Raw genomic sequence first — 26,465 nt, 5'->3', positions numbered from 1 at the left:
TCATTTTGTAACGAGAGAGAGAGAGAGAGAGAGAGAGAGTGGCTTTAGGCTTTATTATCCTCCGTAGCAAGTACCTCATCACATCTCATCGATCTCGAGCGATTTCCCCTTCCTCGCCTCTCTCCTCCACACACACACACACACACACACACACACACACACACACACATGCGCGTGCGCATGTATACATACATACATACATACGTACGTACGTACACACACACACACACACACACACACACACACACACCACCTCTTCCTCCCGATAAGTTACAGAGACCAGAACACACACACACACCACACACACACACACACACACACACACACACACCACCACCACCACCACCACCACCACCACCTCTTCCTCTCGATAAGTTACAGAGACCAGAACACACACAACACACACACACACACACACACACACACACACACACACACGTGCATACCACCACCACCCTCAACCACCCAACACTGCATGACAGTCCGTAATATTCCACACACTGTTTTGAAACTCCAGGTTCAAATACTGCGCGTACTGCCGCACTTCTCTCCGTGCGACCGCTGGGCTACATGCTGATGTCCGTGGATGTTCCAGGCTGCAGTTTATGGCACTGGACAATGGGCTGGGGTATACAATATAGACACGGAAGTGTTAACACACGTGAAGCACAGGGAAAAGGCAGGCTCTCCCTCTCTCTCTCTCTCTCATAACGTGTGTGTGTGTGTGCGTGCGTGCGTGCGTGCGCGCGCGCTCCTGTGTATGTGGGTTTGCGCGCATAAGCGTGTGTGCAATGGAAGAACCAGCGAACAACAAAGAGCATATGTCCTTCACACACACACACACACACACACACACACACACACACACACACACGGAGAGAGACAGGCAGACACACAGAGATAGAGACACAGAGAGAGAGACAGAGACAGAAAAGAGACACACACAGAGGGAGAGAGAGTCAGTTTCAGTTTCAGTGGTTCAAGGAGGCGTCACTGCGTTCGGACAAATCCATATACGCTACACCACATCTGCCAAGTAGATGTCTGACCAGCAGCGTAACCCAACGTGCTTAGTCAGGCCTTGAGAAAAAAAATTATAAAAAAATAATAATAATAAAATAAAATAAAAAATTTAAATAATAATAATAATAAATATAAATAAATAAATAAAATGAAAAAATAAAATAAAACAAAATAGTCAGAGACAGAGAGGAGGGCGGGGGAGGTGGAGATTCCAGACCCCAGTGTCTTCGTCTTCCACAAAAGATGGGTAAATGGATGAAGCGTTGAAGGCAACTCTTGGCCTTTGACTTTAAAAGCTTATTTGCGCAAGGTGGGGGATGCCTGGGTATATGTGGGGGCTGGAGTTTAACAGTCTCTCATTAATGCTCATGTTAGCCATTAGCTGTATATAAAGAGAGAGATTGATATTACATAATTATATATATATATATATATATATATATATATACAGATAAAATTGATTTTGATAGAGAGATAGAGAGATAAATTGATGTATATGAATTTATGTTGATAGATAGATAGAGAGATAGATATGAATTTATGTTGATAGACAGATAGATAGATAGAGATGAATCCATGTTTCTGAGATAGATAGAGATGAATCCATGTTTCTGAGATAGATAGATAGACAGTTAGAGAAGTATCGATGTTGATATACATATATAAACTCAACAAAACATCACCTGCAGGACTGGGGGCTGCCATGTTCTGATGCTGTTCTCAGACTGCTACCACATTCGTGAACATGCAGACACTGCAAGGTTCCAACCTTCACCAACAGATCTGTTGAAAATAATATAAAAAAGAAGGAAAAAAAGAAACAATGGTAAATAAAACAGCAAAATACCATATTCTTGTTTGATGACAGACAAGATCGACAAGCAGGAAGCACAAATTACGGAGTCCATGACCTATAGTTACTAATACAGGGAGGAGTCCATGGCCTATAGTTACAAACGCAGGGAGCGCGAGAATATACAGAGGTTATGGCCCATGTGACTCATCGTTAATGAACCTCAGAGCACGAAATGCACAGTCCATGGCCCGTACTTTAAGAAGATCGAAATACAGTTCATGGCCCATACACAGCAATGGCAAGACGTGCGAATACAGAGGTCAGGGCCCCGTGCTTCTCGAGACGGCGACTGCGATGAGGTATTCAGCATCAGGGCTGACACTTGACACAAACCCAGGGGGATCGTGACAGCACGTGTCGGACATTCTTGGCGAACGCTTCACCAGTGACAGAAACGGCGACACATTGCACTCAAGGCGCGCTCTTATCTCGATTGGGAGTGTGTTGATTAGTGTCTGTGAGGGGGGGGGGGGGGGGGGGGGGGGGGGGGGGGGTGAGGAGGGGGCTGGGGGCCTTGGGAGTGCTGGAGGTCAGGGGGGAAATATAGGGTTTTGGAGAGAGAGTTGGGTGCTATATCCAATGTCCTAGCATTTATTTCGAACTTTCATACTTTTAATGATGACATTCAAATATGAAAATGGATACATCAGTTTGATGTCTAACAAACACCAATATGCGCGACGGAGTATTAATTAACCCGTTGACCGCCGCAGACAGGTACGCTTGTCAGTGAAAGGGCTGTTGCCTTGGATAAGACTGAGGTTACAAGTCTGAATTTTGGTCACCACGTTCTTCATCCACACTTCTTCGTTTTTTGGACTGCATAAATTTTTTTTGCTAAATAAAATCAATCAACTGTACCACTCAAAACGCACAAAACGAAGTAGTTCTTGCACGTCTTCAATTTCACAACGCCACACTAATTTGGTTTCAATTTTTATGTTCAGCAGTGATGATGAATGATATGGATACTTATATAGCGCCTATCCTCGGTCGGAGACCGAGCGCTTTCCAAATTCGAAGTCATTTGCACAACAGGCTGTCTACATGGATAGAGTCGATTGATGGCTGCCGTTGGGCGCTCATCATTCGTTTCCTGTATCATTTGATCAGATTTCAAGCACGCACACATACGCACTCAGACAGACGTAACATTTTACGTGTATGACCGTTTTATTTATTTTACCCCGCCATGTAGGAAGTCATACTCCGTTTTTGGGCGTGTGCATACTGGGTATGTTCTTGTTTCCATAATCCACAAAACGCTGACATGGATTGCAGGATCTTTAACGTGCGTATTTGCCCGTCTGCCTGCGTTTACACACGGAAGGGGTTCAGGCACTAGCAGGTCTGCACGTATGTTGACCTGGGAGATCGGAAAAAATCTCAACCCTTTACCCACCAGGCGCCATCACCGAGATTCTTGAACAGGATTCCTTCTTTCCTGATTGACTTACCCAGGACAGGCAGCGCCACACGGTGTAACCAGGGTCTGTAGAAGGGCAGATAGGTGTAGAAGCCAGGACTGCCAGCCACCGCGCACCCATCGCCCCACGACACCACCCCGAACTGTGTGTACCCTCCCCTCCCCTCCTCTTCCTCTTCTTCAGCCTCGTCCTCGCCCTCGTTCTCTTCTTCCTCCTCCTCCGCCCCTGCCTGTCCTTCCTCGTCGTCGGGTCCACAGAATAAGGGCCCGCCCGAGTCTCCCTGTTGAGAACGGGGTCATGGGTATGTTTAAAGAAAACTGTTTCACACACACATATACACACATACACTGACAGGCACGCGCCCGCGCACACACACACACACGCGCGCGCGCGCGTGCGCACGCACGCACGCACACGCACACATAAACACACACGTACATACACACACAAACGCACACACACACACACACGCACGCACACGCACTCACACGCACTTCCTCCCCTACCACCAACTCACCACCACCACCGCTAGCCCTCCCCTCCCCCCTCCCCCCCCCACACAGATATATATATATATATAAATATATATATATACACCCACACACCCACATAGTCACACCAACATCCACCACAAAGACACCCAAACCTCCAAAACCATGCCACGTCCCTTGTTCACTCTCCAAGATTCCGTCCCCCGACATACCCCTCTGGAACTCCGTCCAGGACTTCACCTCCTCTCAGAAATTCACTTCACTCCCCTTTTGACAGCTAGACAGGGCACTCACTCTCCATTGGAACACCAGACGGACCTCCCACCCGGACAGACATACATCCATGTCTCAACCATCCCCCGTCGAACAACGCAACCTTCACTGAACCAGGTAGGACACAAGGCCTCAAAGAATTTTTACCTTAATCAAAGACATCAGCCAACGGGTCATGAATCAAACTCCCAACTCTACTCGTGACTCACCAAGCAGGCTTCACATCAGCCATCTGCTTTTGTGTTGTCACTAATTGACCACTGTAATTCTCTTCTCATTGGCTGTCCACGTAATATTCTTCAGCGAATTCAAAAACTTCAAAACAATGCTGCCCGTCTGACTCTGAGAGTCCCACGTACTGATCACATTTCTCCTCACCTCCGCACTCTACACTGGCTCCCCATTGAAGAGAGAATTAGATACAAATTTGCGTGTCTCTGCATTCTGCTTTCCACTCCGCAGGACCTACATATCTTTCTGACCTTATCAGTGTTTACACTCCCGCAAGAAATCTCCGTTCTTCCTCTGACTGTTACATTTTGAAACTTCCTCGTGTCAATACAAGAACCTTCGGTGAACGTTCTTTCTTCTTTGCTGCTCCTCACATCTGGAACAACCTCCCTATCATATCCGTGCATCTGATTCTATTTCTGCTTTTCGCTCATCACTAAAAACTCATCTTTTTTAAAAACCTATCTATAAGCACTCTCAGCTTCCTTGTTCTCCATGTCAGCACACTTTGGATGCATGTAGAGTGGGAGAGGGAGAGTGTGTGTGTTGGGGGTGGAGGGGTTTTTGAGAAAGAGTGGTCATGAATGTTTTATGTAACTTGTAATATTTTTCTTTCATGTAAAGCGCTCTGAGCTCTTCGAGAGAAAGGGCGCTATATAAATGTACATGATCATTATTATTAGTAGTAGTAGTATAGGTCGTGAATCAAACCCCCAACTCTACTTGTGACTCACCGAGCAGGCATCCAGACCCCCGAAGGTGGAGTTGGCTGCACACATGACACCCGGGGTGAGGTAGTGGCTGATGTTCTGGCCCAGGGTCCGCTCGTGGAAGGACGTGGCGAAGGTGTCCTTGCAGCTACTGCTGTTGTACGTCCACAGGCTGACCATCTGCAGGCTTTGGGAGCGCCGCTGAGTTAACGCTGCCCGCACGACACGCACGCATGTATGTATACACGTGCATAGGTACTCATGCACGCGCACACACAGACACACATATATACACAAGCACCCATACATATATGTTCTCTCTCTCTCGCGCGCGCACACACCACACACACACACACACACACACACACACACACACACACACACACACACACACACAAGTGTCAACAAACTGTCAGCATATTTTAAATTTGTGTAAATAGACGATTATATATTCTTGGGGATTAAACACGGGAAACAGCAACAACAACAACAAAGAAAAAGCAACATCATAAAAAAATCTGACACCGAAGGAAGCCCTTCTCTTCCATCATGGGCCGTCAGAATCACGCACATGACAGTTATGACCCCCCCCCCCCCCCCCCACCCCCCCCCCCTCCCCTTATTATTTTGCACAGGACCTCAGAGACTAAGCTCCGCAAACCCCACCCACCAGACCAATGGTGACTGAAGCCAGTTAGCCTAATCCTTTTCGGCGGTGGCTAAAGCTGCATCTGGCTGCAGTAGTGACAAACAGTACAGGTCTGACGAGACCAACAACGAACATGTCCCGGGACATGTCGTCAGCATTCATAAATCTACCTCTACCAACGACTTTATACCAAGATCCGTGAGGCAAGACAAGACAAGCCAAGTCCTCGTGAACATGACAGACAGCGCGCTACCCTATGGCTCCCACTGATCTTTCTCCACAAGACTCCATGGCAAATGAATCTGTGACTCCACTGAAAATCTCCGTTCTCAGACTTGTGCCTGAACTCCGTTCATGTGTATACGCACGCAGATCAAATACGCACGTTAAAGATCCTGTAATCCATGTCAGCGTTCGGTGGGCTATGGAAACAAGAACATACCCAGCATGCACACTACCGAAAACGGAGTATGGCTGCCTACATGGCAGGGTAAATAAACAAAACGGTCATACACGTAAAATGTTACATGTCTGTATGAGTGTGTATATATGCGTGCTTGAAATCTGATTGAATGTCACAGGAAACGAAAGATGAGCGCCAAGTGGCAGCCGTCAGTCGGTTCTACCCAGGTAGGCAGTTTGTTGGGCAAATAACCCCGTGTTTGTAAAGCACTCAGAGCTTGGTCTCCGAGTGAGGACAGGCGCTGTGTAAGTATCCGTGTCATAAGGGTCTATGGCCTGTATGAATAAGCCATCTCAGTCATTCCGTCCATGGACAAAGACTGAGACAACAACTGCGGATCAAGGCGGTCTATAGGGTACTGAAGATCGTGGGGAGGTGGAAGGGAGGAGGAGGGATGAAGAGCGGCGGGATCCGACACGACACGACACGACAGGACCCGACACGACACGACATGACATGACACGACACGACACGACACGATACGTTACGATACGCTGCAACGCAACGGAACGCAACACCACCACACCACTACACAACACGTCACACCGTACCGTACATCACTTTGTACACAGCACAGCACAGCACAGCACACAACACAACACTACACACACAACACGACATCACACACACACACACACACACACACACACACACACACACACACACACGCACACACACACACACACACACACACACACACACACACGCACGCACGCACGCACACACACACACACACCACTTACACCAACCCACACCACTTATACCACACCACATCATACAACACACTACATCACTGCACCACACCACTTACACCAATCCACACCACTTACACCACACCACATCATACAACACACACACACCCCCACCCCACACCACACCACACCACACCACACACACAACACCACGCCATCGCACAGCTAGCTGACAGTAACTATAACAATCATGTTTACACCTACCCGCGGTTGTGCCCCAGCCCGCCACAGTGCAGCGAGGGGGCAGGGGGTCGTCCACCTGAGGGAGACAGACGGCGCTCACGTGCCTGTTGAGGGTCATGTTCCTGCTCAGCCTCAGCACGGCGATATCGTTGACTTCAGGACAAGGGGTACGTACAGACAGGCAGGGTTATGGTCAGTCAGTGAATCAAGACAATGCGAAGAACAAAAATGAAATCATCATCATCATCATCATCATCATCATCGACGTCGTCGTCATCATCTACAACATCATAATGACCATCAGCAGCAGTAGCATCTCATTATGATTTAATTCACTTTCTTAATAACCATCCCATGTGTACGATGAAAATGTAATGTATTGTATTGTATTGTATTGTATTGTATTGCATTTGATATAATGTATATTTTTTTTAAACCATTTCATTACCACAATAATAATTATATTGCAATGTACTGTGTTGTGTTGCGTTGTGTTGTGTTGTGTAACATTTGATTCAATGTACTTTTTCCAACCATGGCCTGAGCACAAGGATAACTGTATTGTAATGCATTGTATTGTGTTGTATTGTATTTGATTCAATGTACTTTTTTAACCATGCCATGAGCACGATAATAATTGTATCGTATTGCATTGCAATGTGTTGTATTATATTGTGTGTGTTATGTTGTGTTGTTGTGTTCGATTTAATATATTTTTAACCATGCCATGAGCACAATAATAAATGAATTGTATTCCTGTTTTGTCACAACAGGTTTCTGTGTGTGAAATTCGGGCTGCTCACCCTGAAGAGTGTACATCGCGAAACTCTTTTACCTTTCTTTTACCTTCGATGAGTGCATGTTGCACACGAGACCTCAGTTTATCTTCTCATGTGAAAGACTAGCGCCTAGACCACCACTCAAAGGCTTGCGGATGGAGAGTTGTTTATTTTTTATCCCGGCCCAGGGGATTCAAAACTCATGGACACACGCTTCCAAGTCTGGCACATTACTACTTGGCCACTGCAGTAAATAACAACAACAACAACAAATACACTATAGCAAACAAACACAACACAGCACAACACCACAGTACACCACACAAAACCACAGCACACAGCACCACACCACACGACACTACATCACACGATGTCACACAATACCACACACTACACCATACAACACAATACACCACACATCACACAAAACCACACCACATAAAACCACACACTACAACACACAACACCACACCATGCAGCACAACACAACACAACACATCAAACCACACCCGGCAATAGCCGAGTGTTTTAAGCGTTGGACTTTCAATCTGAGGGTCCCGAGTTCGAATCACGGTAACGGCACCTGGTGGGTAAAGGGTGGAGATTTTTCCAATCTCCCAGGTCAACATATGTGCAGACCTTCTAGTGCCTGAACCCCCTTCGTGTGTATACGCACGCAGAAGATCAAATACGCACGTTAAAGATCCTGTAGCCCATGTCAGTGTTCGGTGGTTTATAGAGACACGAAAATACCCAGCATGCATGAACCACGACAGAGTCATCGGCAAGTCGATGTTGGTCGTGTAACGGAAAGACGAACACCACACTACTTCAAACCAAGCCCCCACCCCCGCACACACACACACACACACGAACTCACTGTTACTGTCCTGGTCGCCCTGCGTCTTCTTGTTGAAGTCCCGGTGTGTGTACACCCTGGCCACATCCCTGCGCTGCACATGAAGGGACCACGTGCCAGGGTCCAGGTTCACCTCCCCTGCCACCACCTCTGCGTTCTGCAGGATGCCAGGGAAACCCCTGCACGCGTTCAGCATGTGCTGCTTGTGATCAAAGATACAGAGAGAGAGAGAAAGAGAGAAATACGAAACTACAAACAAAATACTGTTACTCTTGTCAAAAAACAAAGGTCACGCAATGGCTTGAAGTTGTGTACCTTTGTCTTGCCAAGAGTTACGGCACTTGTTCGTTGTCTAGTAATTTCCTTTCGTTTTAAAACTGAAAAAGATTACAAGATTTATGAAAAGTACTGCTCTACAAATGAACACATCACAAAAAAGAGACAAAGACAAGCAAATAAAAATTTTCGAGAGAGAGAGAGAGAGAGAGAGAGAGAGAGAAAGCCCTTGAACAGAAACACCAATGAGGCAGAAAAAGAGAAGAATACTTTAAAGGTAAGTAACATGCCTTTTGTCTTGAAAAGGATATACCCGGAACTTCCTGGAACACACACACACACACACACACAGATAACCATACATACACACACGTACACATTGGTGAAGCAATGAGCAGCACTGATGACATGGCGGGGGTCCATGATGGTGCCTCCACAGAGCAGCCGCTCATCCACCTTTATCATCACCACCCACGGGTACCTGCCGTCCTCCACCTGTCTTCCACCGATGATCCGTACCCCGGACCTCCTACCCGCCACCCCACAGGACTTCACGGCTACACACACACACACACACACACACACATACATATTCAAGATTCAAGATGGTTCATTCAGTTAAGGCCATTGCCCCATATGAACAGGGGGCAACAACAAAATTTTGGATGTGTCATTGCAATTGTTATTATAAATAGTGCAGCTTCTTCCATAACCAACATCCAATGAAACTAAGACATAAGTGTCTCTCTTATCTGAAATGCTTTATATAGGTACAAAGCAACATAAACTACGTGTAAAGTTTTCATCATTCTATGACATCAGTAAACATAGTCGAAATAAACACGGATAAATATGATATTTTTTTAGGAATGAATTAGATGTTCACACACACAGACACACACACACACAGAGAAAGAGAGGGAGAAAGAGGGAGAGAGTAAACAAAGTTGTCACTTATTTTGCAATGTATTCAGTGGAGATAATAAATAATGAATGAATAAATAAATAAATAAATAAAATAAGATAAAAAGATGTGATCATTAACAAGCCTCACCAAAGAAGAGACAGTTGTCAGTTCTGTGGGTTTATAAAACAAATGAAAATAAGAATTAAAAACGAAATAACCATTTAGCGGGTGGAAGTCATGCTCCACTCCCTTCCCTCTTCGTCAATTACCATTTGTTGAGTAGTCGTCACAAGGTGCTAGTCTTTCGGAGGAGACATCTTTTTGACAAGTGCATTCGCTTCTACATATTCACGTAAATGGGCTGTGTTGATTACTCCCTTTTGTAAGCAACACAGTGGGGCAGTACGGGATGACTGGTCTCAAAGGTCAGTTCGGCAAATCAGATCTGAAGCTGATCCTAAGATAGAAAACCTTAACTCTCTCCATACGAACCGCGAAAGAGACGAAGTTAACAGCATTTCACCCCAATTACCATCATCAAAATATTGCAAGAGGAAGGCTCTCATACTGAAGAGGTGAATATTGACAAAGAATACCACAATTCTTACGACGGAAGCTAAAGGTTGGGTCATTGAGACACCCACTGGACATCCGAGGGGTTTGTGTAGAGGAGAAGAGAGGACTGGCGGTACTGAGTGAGTTAATTGTTTGTGACAGACCTTTTCGTCCTTTGGTATCGTTGTTGGTGGTGGTGACAAAATGACTATCTCGCTTATTGTCGTAGTAACTGTTGATGCGTTAACTGTTGTTGTTGTTACACTGTAGTTATTTTTGGTATTGCTGTTAGTTGCTGCTGTTGTTCTTGTTGTCTGTTAGAAATAATTACAACAAGAGAGGCAAGGCCTTCAAGACTCACTTGTGATATACTTTTTTTTTAAATCTAATCGTTAAAATTTTTTCTGTATTTGTTAATATAAAGTTTCGGGTTAAACAAATAAACAAAAAAGAATATCCCTGAAGGCAGATTCGAACCCCGCGTGTTCGGGTGAGAAGAAACTGTCTTACTCAATACACTATCGTGGCTCCTTAATTGACGTTCAAAAATTTAACATTTAAACATGCTTTTTTAAGGGCGATAAATCGATTGCAGTATTCGCAGTGAGAACGCTGTTTAAATCATATTATTCTGGTGTATCTTGGGCATTCAAAAAATCTTTAAGGGCAATTAAGAATTCTTTTAAGTCCGCGGTAAAGGAGACGTGGCTATCACCGCAATCACACTGCAACATTTAGCTTTTTTCTCTGCATCTAGATAGATGTACAAGTTAAGTTACACCCGCCGGGAATGTACACACGGTCGATTCAATTTCTCTTTTATGTTCATTCTACTTTTATAGTTTTAAAGTTGATATGAAAATTGAGTATTTTGTTAAACTAATAACATGTAGAGCCAAGTACAAGTACCTCTAAACGTCGTATGAAGTGAAAAGGACTTAATTTTGAAACGTCAAGACTGGAAATTTTTTACGTTTCATCAAGGGTATTAACTCTCATGGTTTATTATTTTTAACTGTGAATTCCGACTGATTTTGTTGATATTTTTATGGCAGTTTGGGGCATTCTCTGAATAAATATTTAACGGTCTCCTTCTCCAACTTTCCATCACATGTTATCGCGTTCTGTCGATTGAATATGGGATTGAACGGACAGGTCAACAACTTGAAACAAAACGGCGTCCTTCACGTTCGCGAGGAATATAAGCACGCGCTTTGAATTTGTATAAATATGTGTACGCAATTGAATTTTGGCCGTGACCTTCAGGGCTCAGCCAATACATCTATAAAGTCCACTCACAGTATTGATTTTAGTATTTTCTGAAAAAGACCACTTGGGCGAATGAACATAGTGAAAGCCCTGTACACTGAGAGTAAAACACACAAGCTTTTGTTTAAGATGAGAAAGATCAGTTTTGCTTTAAGCAAATTAACCCACCTAGCGTTAATTACAAATTAATTTCCCTTTTTTACTATCTGCACCAAAGACATGTACCACAAATATAACTTCCATGCTTAGCAAAAGAAGTTCCTGTTTGAACAAAAAATGATAAAAATGACTGCTCTTGATGCTGTGTCAGAATATCAGATCAAAGTGCCAAGTTTAGAGAATAAAAAATATATATATATAGATATAACATTTTGCATGTAATCTGGCTTCTTTTTTATTTTTTGTGCCCATCACATAGGTGCAATATTGTTTTAAACAAGATGATTGGAAAGAACTGAATTTTTCCTATTTTTATGCCAAATTTGATGTCAACTGACAAAGTATTTGCAGAGAAAATGGCAATGTTAAAGTTTACCACGGACACACACACACACACACACACACAGAGAGAGAGAGAGAGAGAGAGAGAGAGAGAGAGAGAAAGACAACCAAACACCGGGTTAAAACATAGACTCACTTTGTTTACACATGTGAGAAAAAAAAATTAAAACACCAAAAAGCAAAGCCGCTCACGCTCCGGGAATATAACTGACTGCTCTTCACTTGATGTAGGTGTGGTGGTGGTGGTCATCCTCATCCTCGTTGTCATCAGCGTCGTCGTCGTGGCTGGCTGGATCCGAAGAGAGGGCAGACTGATGTCGGACAGGTCAGGATTCTGTCCCTCCTTGGTCAGAAGGTGGACCAGCCCTCTCTGAAAGGCCTGAGCGAAGATGTGTGGTTTGTCCACAGCTGCCTGGTACTTTTCCCTTGTGGCCGGGTCTGCTGCAGCTGACAGGTCTTCCAGGTACAGATGGAAAGTGACGATGATGCTCCCTTTACTGTGGAGGCAAAATGGGTTACTAGGGTTATATGTCCTATAGGCTTTTATAGCAATTGGGGCAGTGAATTCACTAATGGAAGGCATGGCCAAATCCTCTCTTCCCGCCTTACCCAGCCAAATTCAAGTGCCCACTTTCACCTGGGTGGAATGAGGAAAATTAGAGTAAAGTGGCTTTCCCAAGGACACAATACTATATCAAAACGGAGCCTCGCACTCTAATCACTGGTGAACACTGTATGTAAAGTCCAACGCCTCACTGATTCTCCCACGGCGACCAGAGAGCCCGAAAGTTTGATGAGCTGGGCGGTAAAACCAAAGAAACAATAAGTGAGCACTACATTTCTGTTATTTGTTGTTGTTTTTCTTCTAACGTTTGTTGATTTAATATGTTTTCATAAATCACACACAAACACATACTACAATCCTTCACATTTTAAGAGTCAAATAACAGAAACAAACAAAAACCCGGAACATAAAATTAGACACAAATACCAATGCATTGCAGCGCTATCTACCACTGGAGTTGACCATATCGTCCAATATACCGTGTGACCCATCAGACGTAGGCTTTTTTTCGGCCCGTAACCGACTCTTACCCAGAGTTGTGTGCTCTGGGCTCAAAAGGGACCATACAGTTGATAGTCATCCACTTCACGGATCCGTCTTTCGTACTGTTGTTCAGATTCTTTGACCAACAATGCAAATGTCTGCAATTCTTGAGGCTGGTTGACGCCGGGATATCTTATGAAACGAAGCGTGCAGTATAGCTTTTTCACGTAGGACCAAACCTTATTGGACCTCCGTAGTAGCATCGTCACAATCCTAACAATAATTTGTCATCAATTATAGCAAAACAAAACCCCAAAAAGCTAAAATCTCTGTGGCGTTTCATGCCCTACTCTCGTGATGACCTCAGTTTCGACGTCCCTCCACGTTAACGCATGGTTGTGGTGAGTTTCTGCCAAAGTCTGTGATGTCGAAAGGCTTGTGGGAGACTGTCGCTGGAGGGGCATTATAGCGGCCTTTGCTCCATGAGAGACGCTCACTCAGTCTGGCTCCGCAACTGGCTCCAGTCAGAGACAGACAGAGACGCAAGCAAGCAGACAGACAGACAGAGAGGCAGGCAGGCAGGCAGGCGGGAAAGCAGACAGACAGAAAAGAAGAAAGAAAACAGCAAAATTGTTTTAACCATTCCACCGTTCGTTAAACCTCACAGCATTCATGACTGTACCTGAGTTGGGTGACGATGCTGTACTGCACGATGTTGCTGAGGTTGCTGGCTTGGTAAATCTTGTTGATCTGCCATTCATAAATAAAAGATTAAAGGGTAAATGCCCCATAGCTTTTTATGGTTATCAGTGCAGTGAATTCATATACAACGTGTCTAGGGTTCGGCATTGTAAAGCGGGGCCCAGTCCTCTCCTTCCACCGTTGTAACCTTTCCCAACCGAAGTCAGGTAACCATTCACACCTGGGCGGAGAGAAGAAAATCGTAGTGAAGTGCCTTTACCAGGGACACTGCACTGTGTCGAAACTGGGCCTCGAACTCTAACCACTGTTGAACATCGGAGCAGAGTCCAACGTTTCAACGAATCTCATGAACATGTAGTGGTTAAACGAAGAAGACAATACAACACGAGCACAAACTCATATATAAAATATCATATAGAAGACGGAGGAGGAAGGTCGTTGTCGTTGAAGTCCTGAAAAAACGAATAACTGAATGGGGATGGGGGTGGCAGAGGTTGCGGGTGGAGGGGGGAGTGAGGGGGGGAGAGGAGAGTGAAGAAGGGAGGAGAGGTAGAAAGCTGACATGATCCACACACGAAATAGTCTTGAATGTTTCTTTCGGGTAGTTATAATGATGGAAATGTCCTGACTGCAATATGCAAAACGAACGTCATCGTACCCAATATCCCAACTACAATGTGGAAAACTAGTGGAATGTTACCCAGCATCCTGACTACAATGTGGAGAACTAGTGGAATGTTACCCATTATCCTGACTACAATGTGGAAAACTAGTGGAATGTTACCCAATATCCCAACTACAATGTGGAAAACTAGTAGAATGTTACCCAATATCCCGACTACAATGTGGAAAACTAGTGGAATGTTACCCAATATCCTGACTACAATGTGGAAAACTAGTGGAATGTTACCCAATATCCCGACTACAATGTGGAAAACTAGTGGAATGTTACCCAATATCCCGACTACAATGTGGAAAATCAATATCCCGACTACAATGTGGAAAACTAGTGGAATGTTACCCAATATCCTGACTACAATATGGAAAACTAGTGGAATGTTACCCAATATCCCGACTACAATGTGGAAAACTAGTAGAATGTTACCCAATATCCCGACTACAATGTGGAAAACTAGTGGAATGTTACCCAATATCCCGACTACAATGTGGAAAACTAGTGGAATGTTACCCAATATCCCGACTACAATGTGGAAAACTAGTAGAATGTTACCCAATATCCTGACTACAATGTGGAAAAAGAACACCAGCACAATGTGCAAAAAAAAAAAATTTTTTAAAAGCCAGCTTACCAAATATCTTGACTGCAATGCGCAAAAAAGAACGAAATCTTACCCAATATCCTGACAGCAATGTGCAAAAAAGAAAGAAATCTTACCCAATATCCTGACTGCAATGTGCAAAAAGAACGTCATCTTACCCAGTATGCAGACTACGATGTGGAAAACTAGTGTCATCTTCCCCAATCTTCCCCAACGTGCAAAAAGAACGTCATCTTATCCGATATCCTAACTGTAACGTGCAAAAGGAACACATCTTACCGAATAACCTGACTGCAATGTACAAAAAAGATTACCATCTTACCAAATATCCTGACTGCAATGTACAAAAAAGATTACCATCTTACCAAATATCCTGACTGCTATGTACAAAAAGGATTACCATCTTACCAAATATCCTAACTGCAACATGCAAAAATACTACCATCTTACCAAATAACCTGACTGCAAAGTGCAAAAAAGATTACCATCTTACCAAATATCCTAACTGCAATGTACAAAAAAGATTGCCATCTTACCAAGTATCCTGACTGCAATGTACAAAAAATATTATCATCTTACCAAATATCCTGACTGCAGTGTGCAAAAAAGGTTACCGTCTTACCAAATATCCTGACTGCAATGTGCAAAAAAGATTACCATCTTACCGAATAACCTGACTGCAATGCACAAAAAAGATTACCATTTTACCAAATATCCTGACTGCAAAGTACAAAAAAGATTACCATCTTACCAAATATCCTAACTGCAAAGTGCAAAAAAGGTTACCGTCTTACCAAATATCCTGACTGCAATGTGCAAAAAAGATTACCATCTTACCGAATAACCTGACTGCAATGCACAAAAAAGATTACCATCTTACCAAATATCCTAACTGCAAAGTGCAAAAAAATTACCATCTTACCAAAAATCCTGACTGCAATGTGCAAAAAAGATTACCATCTAACTAAATATCCTGACTGCAATGTATAAAAAAGATTACCATCTTACCAAATATCCTGACTTCGATGTACAAAAAAAGAACACCATCTTACCCAATACACTAACTGTAACGTGTAAAATGAACGTGATCTTACCCAATATCCTGACTGCAATGCGCAAAAAGAACGCCCTCTTACCCAAGTTTCATATTTGGTGGCTGTGCTTCTGAACACGTGACTGGTGACGTCAGCCATGGCCGGGTCCCATGACGCTCTCATCAGACGGAAAGTTCCCTCCAGGTCTGGAACTAGAAGGGGGAAAGGGGAGAGGAAGGTAAAGGCGGGGAAGGCGTATGTGTGGAGGCTGAGGGTCGAGGGGTGCGAGAGAGATGATGATGTTCATTTTATGTCCCGCCGCTATTCTCGTTTCTTTTTCGTTTTCTCTTTCATTTTCTCTGTCTATCTGTCTTAGGCTGTCTGTCTGCCTGTCTGTCTTTCTTTCTCTCTCTCTCCCTCTCTCTCTCTCCCTCCCTCATACACACACACACACAATGGTTTAGAAGCTTGATCTTTCTCCGATTTATCATCACTATCATCATTATTGAAACTAATATTAGTATTCTTCTTACTGTATCATTTTCATGTGATAACGGTTTGTAACAATAGTAGCAGTAGTAGCAGCAGTAGTAGTAGCAGCAGCAGCAGCAGCAGCAGTAGTAGTAGTAATAGCAGCAGTGTCATTATTATTGAAGACAGCTACCTCGATTCATTCCTGATTAATTCAACATACCATTCGAAGCGTTGTGTGAGTGATTTGGAACGCTGACAGTGGTCGTCTCATTGTTTCCATCATTTGCGCCTTTGACTGCAAAATCACACACACACACACACACACACACACACACACACACCATTATATATATATATATATATATATATATATATATATACATACATACATACATATACATATATTCTGACCTCGACAAGTACAAGACATCTGATGTTTCTTACAACACGGGCTTCCATTTCCCAAACTTTTATGTCACTGATTCAAACCCATTTCGATTTAATCGCTTAATGTTGGTGACACCTATATCACGCTTCCTGAGTTTCAAGGTGTCAAAGCATACGAACCGATACATGTTCGTTACACCACATATGCTGAAAAAAAAGTCGAGATGATTTTTTAAAGTTTTTTTTTATTATTAACTCTTTAAAGACTGATGGCTTGTACAATTTGGGACCTCCCTGTCTGTACGGGAACTACTACCAAATCATTAATCACAGTTCCAAGTTATTGATGGTTCAGTTGAAACAACTCTTGCCAATATCGTCAGCGTTCAAGTTTGGCGGAGTGCTTTCCCTTAGACCTTGATGGTCTTGTTCCATTAATTTGTTTGATGAAAATTTGTGTCGTTATTTACAAAAACAACGTAAAATGAATATTTTTGAAGTTAAGTGTATATATTCAAAACGTTGTGCAGTATGTGTGCCCGGTTTAGAATCTAAAAGGCTGTAGACTGAAGAGTCTGAAGTTTACAGCGCTGTGGATAAACCATGTCTTGGGCATTTCGTGATTATCTTTAAGTTTGGGGGGTTATTTTCAAGTCTTTGACATAACTAAATTATCATTGTTGACAGTCTCAGTGTTTTATATTTTCCGTTGCTAGCCATCCATAATGACAAAGCTACACCAGACAGTATTTCTGGCGTGTTATGTCAGACTGGCAAAATCATAGGCCTATAAGTAAAAATGGACCAATATCAGATCACACAGAAGAGGGCAAAAACAACAGCGACAACAACAACAGGAAGATGAGCAGCTGTAGCAGAAAACGAAGAAGAAGAAGAAGAAGAAGAAGAAGAAGAAAGATAAATTAATAAACACTTAACCAAGATTTTTTTTTAGTCCGGGTGTTGAACTGCTTCATGTTACAATAGAGCTTGCGCGACAGTGCGGCAGTGTTTGCTATTTTTGGGTTATGTTTGTAAGCCTATTCATCGTGTTTGTCGAGACGAAATCCACACTGAAAAACGATCGCAGATTCGCCGGTTGAAGCCTTTTGGGGTATTCATGGGAATGTGTGGGTGTCACGCGACAACTGTACGTACCACACACTGACCTATAAACACGATCTCAGTGGTACCACATCCTGTTTTTCGTTGTCTGTACTGTTTAGTGTTGCCTTTATCAAGTCAAGCACCTTCGTTCAAAAGACTCTTCCTGTTGTGTTGTGATAGCTAGTGAGGACTAGGGCTGAATGTGAATGTTTGAGTTGGGGGGCGAGGGGGGAGGGGGGTGAGAGAGGCACACACACACACACACACACACACACACACACGCACAATAACACCCCCCCCACCACCACCACCGCAAACACCACCCGTCTCACTCCCCCCGCCCCCTCCACCCACACACTTACATAAATCTTAAAAAAAGAATAAATATATAAATGAAATAAAAAAGACATCCACGCACTACGTACTCACTGCAGAAGTATGGACTCTCGCATCATCAACATGTTACACACACACACACACACACACACACACACACACACACACACACACACACACACACACACACACACACACACACACACAACAGAAACAAAAACAAAACCCTGCATTGTCCAAGGCACTCGCTGTAAACTACAAAAAAGCTGGGGACTGCGAAAGCCGAACCCGGGTATTTGTGTGTATGGAGGGGGCTTGGGATGAGCGGCGTAAGATCAGTGCCACTGCAACGATGCAGAAGATGGGGGGTGGGGGGGGGGTAGAAAGTGACAGACACATGGCGACCTACACAGTGTACACCAGTACTTACCAGCCATAATGACTATGGCGACGATGCCAGAGACTAAGGCGATGAAGAGGATGAGAACGATGAGTACAGACAGCAGCACGCACCGTCTGATATCTTTCTTTTTTCGACCAGGGCTCGTGGCACGACTTGTGTGCCTCACTTCTGGAACATCGAGGGAAATGAAAATAAAAATTGTTACCATTTTCCAAACAAACAAAAACAAAAACAAAAAAACAAAAAAAAAGGATGAAACCGAGAAAAAAAGGAGGAGGTGGAAAAGGACGAGGAGGAAGGGGAGGAGGAGACTGAGGAGTTGGTGGAGAAAAAGAAGAAGAAGAAGAAGAGAAGGGACGAGCAGGAGGACGAGAAGAAGAAGATGATGATGATGAAGAAGAAGAAGAAGAAGAAGAATGACCAACACCAACACACACACACACACACACACACACACACACACACACACACACACACACACACACGAAACGTATATAATCATTACCGCCATCATCAAAGGGAGGAAAATCCAGCCTGGTGTCTGGATCGAAGGCAGGATTATCGTGCGCCCCGTTTTCACAGGTGACCTGATGGTTGGTCAGGCTCTGAGAGGGCATCTTTTAGGCAGCAAGGCGGTACTGGAGAGGAGGACGACATTGTTTATTCATTGATTAAACTCCTTGACAGGTGCTGACGAACGTGCTTGTCATTGAAGGACCAGGCTCTTATCTAACTGAGTTAAATTGAGCTTACAGGTCAAGATGGGAGCCACTATCCTTTACCAGTCTTCTTCCTCTTGAGTTTGTTTTACTTTTATTCAGCAAAACCAGCCACCAAGATATATGCACTCAATGGAAGTGTTAATTAAAGACGGTCTTCACTAGAAAGTGGTGTCCATATATAAAACTTCTCGAACACAATAAACCATAACAAACTTTCGTGAAAAGATCACAACAATAATGAAGGCTCAATGATAATACTATTATGCCTGAAGTGCAGATGTATGTATATCTGTTAGTATGCAAGAATTTAAATGTATATATGAATTATATATATATATATATATGTGTGTATATATATATATGTGTGTGTGTGTGTGTGTGTGTGTGTTAACAACGGTTATCATGTCTATGTAATTGATGTATATCTTCGAATATGGCAAACTAGAGGGAATGTATTGATACATATGATATTTCATATGTTCTTAATAAACCAATATATAGATTATCTTCTTTATCAATTATGGATGATGCCAATCATAACGTTTTTTACTTGTTATAACATTACACTGTTTTCAACATCTGGCGAAAACGTGTCTACCTTGACCTAAAAAAGAAAAAAAGCTTATTTGAAAAAAATAACACCACTCACAGTGCACAAAAAAGTAGAAACCGTGCTTCACATTCATGTCATACTGATTTTCTTATTTCATCAAGATACAGCAGTCAAGGGGTTAAGTATTCAACTTCAGGTTAAGAAAAGGGGTTAACTCTTTCCATACGAACGGCGAAAGAGACGACGTTAACAGCGTTTCACCCCATTTACCATCATCAAAATATTGCAAGCGGAACGCTCTTATACTGAGGACGTGAATGTTGACAAAGAATACCACAATTCTGACGACGGAAGCTAAAGGTTGGGTCATTCAGACACCCATTGGACATCCGAGGAGTCTGTGTAGAGGAGAAGAGAGGACTGGCCGTACTGAGTGAGTTAAAGGTCTACTATAGCCTTTACGGGTAGAGGTGATCTTAAGCTCACTGTGTCAAGGTTTCGGCAGAGGAAGGTGGAGCCCAATCCTGTCCTTCCGTCGCTTTAATAAATTCTTCCCCGCTTCAGCCCTTTCCAGCACAAAGCCGTGTACCCATTGACACCTGGGTGGAGTGAGGAGGAAAATCGAAATAAACTGCCTTTTGAAGGACACAGTAGAAAGTAGAAACGGGACCTCGAGCACTTAATAAAAAAATAAAAAAACAAACGCAAAAAAAATTAATAATAGTAATAATAAATAAATAAATTAAAATATAAATAGAATAAAAATGTATTACTCAGCAACGTTTGAGAACAAAATGTAAAGTGGGTTGTGCAATGAAATCTATGATAGTCAGTCGTGTTCGACAATGACCATTAGAACAGCAGCTGCTGAGTGTTATATTACAAACCCGAGACAAACAAACAAGAAAATTCTTGTTAACATCTTAATATTTAACTGTTGATATTGTAATGATCTAGTGATATATTATGTTACAATATAAGTCCACTAAAACGTGTGTGTGTGTGTGTGTGTGTGTGTGTGTGTGTGTGTGTGTGTGTGTGTGTGTGTGTGTGTGTGTGTCCCACCCCTCACTTCTGCCCTATCCCTTTTCTCTATCTTCCTGCCTCTATCCCTGACCCCTCATCCCTTGAACATTGACCCTTGACCCTCGCTGTCCGTCTTGTCTCTCTAGTCTTCCCCTTTGTCTTTGGGAGAGTTATTCTAAATACCATGAAAGGCATGTGATAATTATTAAATGAATAAAATCAATTAATAAATTATTAAGAAGAAGAAGAAGCCTGTGTTCATCATAGTAGGGAAATGGTCACAAATAACACACAAACTTATCTTCAGTATCACCAAACAACAGCGCATCAACAGCACAATTATAATCATCAGCAGCAGCAGCAGCAGTAGTAATAGTAGTGGTGGTGGTTGCGGGACTTACTTCTAAAGTAGTTTTAGCAGCACAATCAGTCGTAACAGCAAGTCGAAATACAGTAACAGTTGTAGCAGCAGCCGCAGCACCAGCAGTTGTACCAGTCGCAGCGGTGTAATCTACTATGGTGGTACCAGTTATAGCAGCAGCAGTAGTGGTCGAAGCAGCAGCGACAATAGTAGCAGGAGTGGCGGCAATAATAGCAACAGCAGCAGCAGGGTTACGTAACAACAGAAACAGTTACGTAACAGTCGCAACAGCAGAAATGACACCAGAGCCAGGAGAATTAATGGTTAAAACGTGTGGCTTGCAACAAACCGCAGCGGCACAGGCAGTGCTGCATATGTCTATGTGTCTCCATATATATTCCTACCTACCCCCCCAGTTTGTACCTCTCGTCCAGGTACAACTGCTTTCGCGTAGGTTTGAAATTGGCAAAAACGGATCCGTTTTATTATTAAAGTGGCAGTCTCGAATAGTTGATAGCATTTGACACAAAAATAGAAGGCCGCGTGTCTTGTCAAAGTAACGCCCCCTCCTCCCATTGTTCTTCCCCTCCCTGCCCTTCTTTCTTTCTGTCTTTTATAACACTTGAATCGTGTATATATCTCTTCCGCGTAGAGCTAGCTACACAGACAACTACCCTTTCTCCTCTCTCTGTACACACAGTACCTTGTTGAAAGTGTATTATCCAGAACCTGCTAACAACAGCAGCCAGCTCCTCGTGAATCACATGTTGATCGATCAAGATCGCGACACTGTTCACACACCAGAAACCGATCTACAAACACAAACACCAACATTGAAACTAAGCGAGAAACAAAAACAAAACAATACCAAAAAAAGGAAAGCAAACATACATCTGTGTACTTACCTATACCAGCAGCTGATAAAGGAGGCAACTACAGCGGACCACCGAGCGACATGCTCGACCATGCATGGAGTTACCGTGTGCGACACAGTCTCTCTTTCTCTTGCCGCGTTCAACATAGTTTTTCGTCTCTCGTCTCGGCTTGTCAGTCATCCTTCTTGTGCACCCCCCCCTTCCCCCCGCCCGCCTCCCACGCCCCTGCACCCCCCCATGCCTCCCACCCCCCGACCTCCTCTTCCCTCCACCCTGGCCCACCCACACCCCGGGTGTCAAGCCAGCCTGGCTTGTTGCGATTTCAGCGCTGCCGTTTAGCAGTCTTTTTTAAAAGGAGGTTTGAGTGGGGAGAATGCGTCAGTGGGGTACTGGTGGACTGGTGTTTGGTCTATTTCTGTTCTTTTTTTCGGTTTTGTACACATCCACTTCTACGCTAATAAAGGCAATGTTTTCACCTACAGTAAAATGACAGAATAAGGAAAGAGAGAGAGAAAGTTAAGACAAGAATCTTTATGACTGAAGTTTAACAGTTGAGCAAAAGTATACATGAATTTTATCTTCCTGAATTAACTCACTCAGTACGGCCAGTCCTCTCTTCTCCTCTACACAGACCCCTCGGATGTCCAGTGGGTGTCTCACTGACCCAACCTTTAGCTTCCGTCGTCAGAATTGTGGTATTCTTTGTCAACATTCACCTCTTCAGTATAAGAGCCTTCCGCTTGCAATATTTTGATGGTGGTAATTCGGGTGAAACGCTGTTAACGTCGTCTCTTTCGCCGTTCGTATGGAGAGAGTTAAAACATTCCTTTTCATAATGGACACATTCAACCCACATTTTGTATGGGCAGATTGTATGAATAAGAGTGAACAACTCTAGCAGGTACGTTCTAAAACGAAATTTGCTCGTTATGAACTTAAAACGTCTGTCGCTAAAAATAATAAAATAAATTGATTTTTTAAGCCGTTTCCACACAATGAAAAGGATCACTGATCCAATATCGCAACAGCCGAGTGGTTAAAGCTTTGGACTGTCAGTTTGAAGGTCTAATGTTTAAATCCCAGTCACAGAGACTGGTGAGTTAAGGATAGAGATTTTTTCCGATCTCCCAGACCAGCAATGTGCAGACCTGGTAAGTGCTTAAACCCCCTTTGTTTGTATACAAATACAGATCTTCCTCTTCGTTCGTGGGCTGCAACTCCCACGTTCACTCGTATGTACACGAGTGGGCTTTTACGTGTACGACCGTTTTCACCCCGCCATGTAGACAGCCATACTCCATTTTCGGGGGTGTGCATGCTGGGTATGTTCTTGCTTCCATAACACACCGAACGCTGACATGAATTTCAGGATTTTTAACGTGCGTATTTGATCTTCTGCTTGCGTTATACACACGAAGGGGTTCAGGCACAAGCAGTTCTGCACATGTGTTGCCCTATGAGATCGGAAAAATCTCTACCCTGTACACACCAGGCGGCGTTACTGAGATTCGAACCCGGGACCCTCAAATTGAAAGTCCAACGCCGTAACTGTCAGCTATTGCGCCCGTCACAGAAGATCAAATACACGCGTTTATTTAAGGTCACGTATTCCATGTCAGCGTTCAGTGGGTTATGGAAACACGAACATACCCAGCATGCACATCCCCGAAAAAGGAATATGGCTGCTTATATGGCGTGGTGAAAACGGTCATTGTCGTAAAGTTCCAAACGTACATGATAGTGAAAGTGAAAGTTGCAACCGACGCACACAAAGGAAGAAGAAGAAGAAGAACACTTGAATGTGCTGTATACATTCTTAATCTCTCTCGCTGTCTTTGTGTGCACGTGGTCATTCCATTCTGCCATCTGCAGAGAGAGAGAGACAGAAAAAATGTGGGACATTATTTAATGCCACCCTTCTCCACAGGCTTGTTGCCGTCTGTTGGATTAGCGTGGTGCATAAGGAAGGAAGAAAGAACAACGGGGAGGAATGAAGAGGAGCTAATGACCTGTCACATGCACAGATGATTGCAGCCAGTTTGTTAAGGTATTAGTTCTCACGTTTGAATTTCATCACGTTGGAGCATTATGTTTCAGTTACTTGCCATCTACATATCTTTAACGTTTTCATACTCTGATGTATTTGCTTACTTTTTTTTATTTTGTTTCATTATCTTGACTCTGTTGTGTCTCCAACAAAAAAAAAAACAGCAGCTGTTACATACACATGTATGTTAAATGTATGTATGCAGTGTGTGTGTGTGTGTGTGTGTGTGTGTGTGTGTGTGTGTGTGTGTGTGTGTGTGTGTGTAGTCACATTTTGGTGTGTGTATGTAACATAGATATAATGTTTTATGTTAACAAAAGCGTTTTTGAAAAGCACCTAGAGCAGATTTCTGGATAGTGTGCTGTATAAGTATCCATTATTATTATCATCTTATTTCATTTTATGGTAAGGTTTTACACAAACCGTTGGGTTTCTGCGAAACTCAAACGTCTGCTCCTTTTGTCTTTCTTCTCTTTTTTTAACAGCAGATCTGGCTTAGCGTATATGGATCAGTCCGCACGCTTTGACAGCTTCTTGAAACTTAAACTGGAAAATTGTGGACCTCTCAAATGTCCGCCAAAAGGAGAGCACACTTCCTGCTTGATCATAGACCTCAGCAATGGCTGCTGTTTTTTTTTTATCTTAGGAAATGCGCATGAGTCCGATGGTTTTACATGCAGATTTATAATTGTTGCCGTTATTGTTGCTGTTGTTGTTTTTGCTGTTGTTATTGCTTTATTGCTGTTATTGTAATTAGTAGTAGTAGTAGTAGTAGTGGTAGTGGTAGTAGTAGTATTGTTGTTGTTGTTGTTATTGTTGTTGTTGTTGTTGTTAATATCATTATCATTATTATTATCATCATTATTATCAAAATGAGTAACTGATCTGCTATAGTTGATGCAGTTGAATTTTGCAAGATCATAATGTCTTCATTTTCCATCCCAGCACCCATTGATAAAGCTGTCTGTCGTCCAGACCTAAGGGTCTGTGAATTCCCCATGTTTCCAGTTTTCTCTGTTGGTTGGGTTGGGATTTTTTGTTGTTGTTGTTGTTTGTTTGTTTGTTTGCTTTCCGGGTTTTTTGTTGTTGTTTTTTTTTGTTGTTTTTTGTTATTGTTGTTGGTTTGGGGGTTGCGGAGGATATTGTTTGGTTTGGGTTTTTTGTTACTTTTTCAATGTCCTGTTGATGCCTTTTTTTTCCTGCACCAGCATATATTTACTCGGGTGACCAAGTCAAGGCCAACACGAAACAGTAATGGGGACAGCAGACACCCTTGTCTTACTCCTTTTGTCTCTTAGGCATTCCTCAGTATCAGTCAGTGGTTTCCTTTAGAGTCAAACAGAGACAAACAGACACAGAGGGATAGGCAGGGATGCGAGTACAGACAGGCAGACTGCTGGGTGACAGACAGATAGACAGACATAGATAAAGAGAGACAGTGATGTAGCTACATTGATACATACATACATACATACGAAATTTTACCAAGAGGGAAATGACACAAGCAATTTACATGCTTTTTTCCACCCAGCCCTGGGACAGATAGATAGATAGAGATAGAAAAGCTTGCTGCCGGGTCGCCAAATCGTGCCTAGTTTGGCTAGTGACCAGTCAATTACTTTATTGCTCACGTTATTCTGCTGATGCGAAATGCGAATTTTTTGTTCGTGGTATTCGTATGGTTTTAAATCCCTTCAACCTACAGGTAAGTCTTGTATAATTGTTCAGTTATATAGGTCGTTAATCTCAACTCTAAGACTGGACATTGGGACAGTTATTGATGGCGCAAATTAAACTAGATTTAAAATCTCACCCCCACCCCCCCACCCCCAAAATAAAATAGAAAGGAAACAAAATAATACTACTTATGTAAAGAAGAGACAGAATATAAAGTACGTTTTGAACA

The 26,465-nt window shown here is 43.1% G+C and overlaps 1 protein-coding gene across 2 annotated transcripts; it reads right to left on the bottom strand.

Moving 5' to 3' along the window:
• Positions 1–404: 404 nt before the first annotated feature.
• On the bottom strand, positions 405–22,688 carry LOC143294301 (uncharacterized). 2 transcript variants are annotated; one of them, XM_076605743.1, is made up of 14 exons: positions 22,543–22,688; positions 19,481–19,613; positions 19,003–19,143; positions 16,963–17,037; positions 16,371–16,480; positions 13,935–14,002; positions 12,397–12,701; positions 9,349–9,529; positions 8,718–8,875; positions 7,080–7,211; positions 5,036–5,223; positions 3,337–3,586; positions 1,707–1,806; positions 405–623 (listed from the first exon to the last, which is right to left on the bottom strand). In XM_076605743.1, exons 2-14 carry the CDS (start codon positions 19,590–19,592, stop codon positions 458–460), a joined length of 1,986 nt encoding a protein of 661 aa, XP_076461858.1. In that variant the 5' UTR covers positions 19,593–19,613; positions 22,543–22,688; the 3' UTR covers positions 405–457. The 2 variants fall into 2 exon arrangements, with proteins under 2 accessions (XP_076461858.1, XP_076461859.1); XM_076605744.1 differs by lacking the exon at positions 22,543–22,688 and adding an exon at positions 21,678–21,720.
• Positions 22,689–26,465: the final 3,777 nt, after the last annotated feature.

Source organism: Babylonia areolata, chromosome 19, assembly GCF_041734735.1.
Source record: "Babylonia areolata isolate BAREFJ2019XMU chromosome 19, ASM4173473v1, whole genome shotgun sequence".
Taxonomy (NCBI): domain Eukaryota; kingdom Metazoa; phylum Mollusca; class Gastropoda; order Neogastropoda; family Buccinidae; genus Babylonia; species Babylonia areolata.
This window is presented reverse-complemented; position numbering and strand designations above follow the sequence as displayed.

Bases quoted from the DNA above. Each gene is read 5' to 3' on its own strand.
- LOC143294301 (XM_076605743.1), bottom strand. From the start codon at position 19,592: ATGCCCTCTCAGAGCCTGACCAACCATCAGGTCACCTGTGAAAACGGG. The intron at 16,481-16,962 runs GTATGTTGAATT...TCCCCCTTCTAG, and splicing joins CTCACACAACGCTTCGAATG to TTCCAGACCTGGAGGGAACT. The intron at 8,876-9,348 runs GTACGTGTGTGT...GAACGCGTGCAG, and splicing joins GCTCATTGCTTCACCAATGT to GGGTTTCCCTGGCATCCTGC.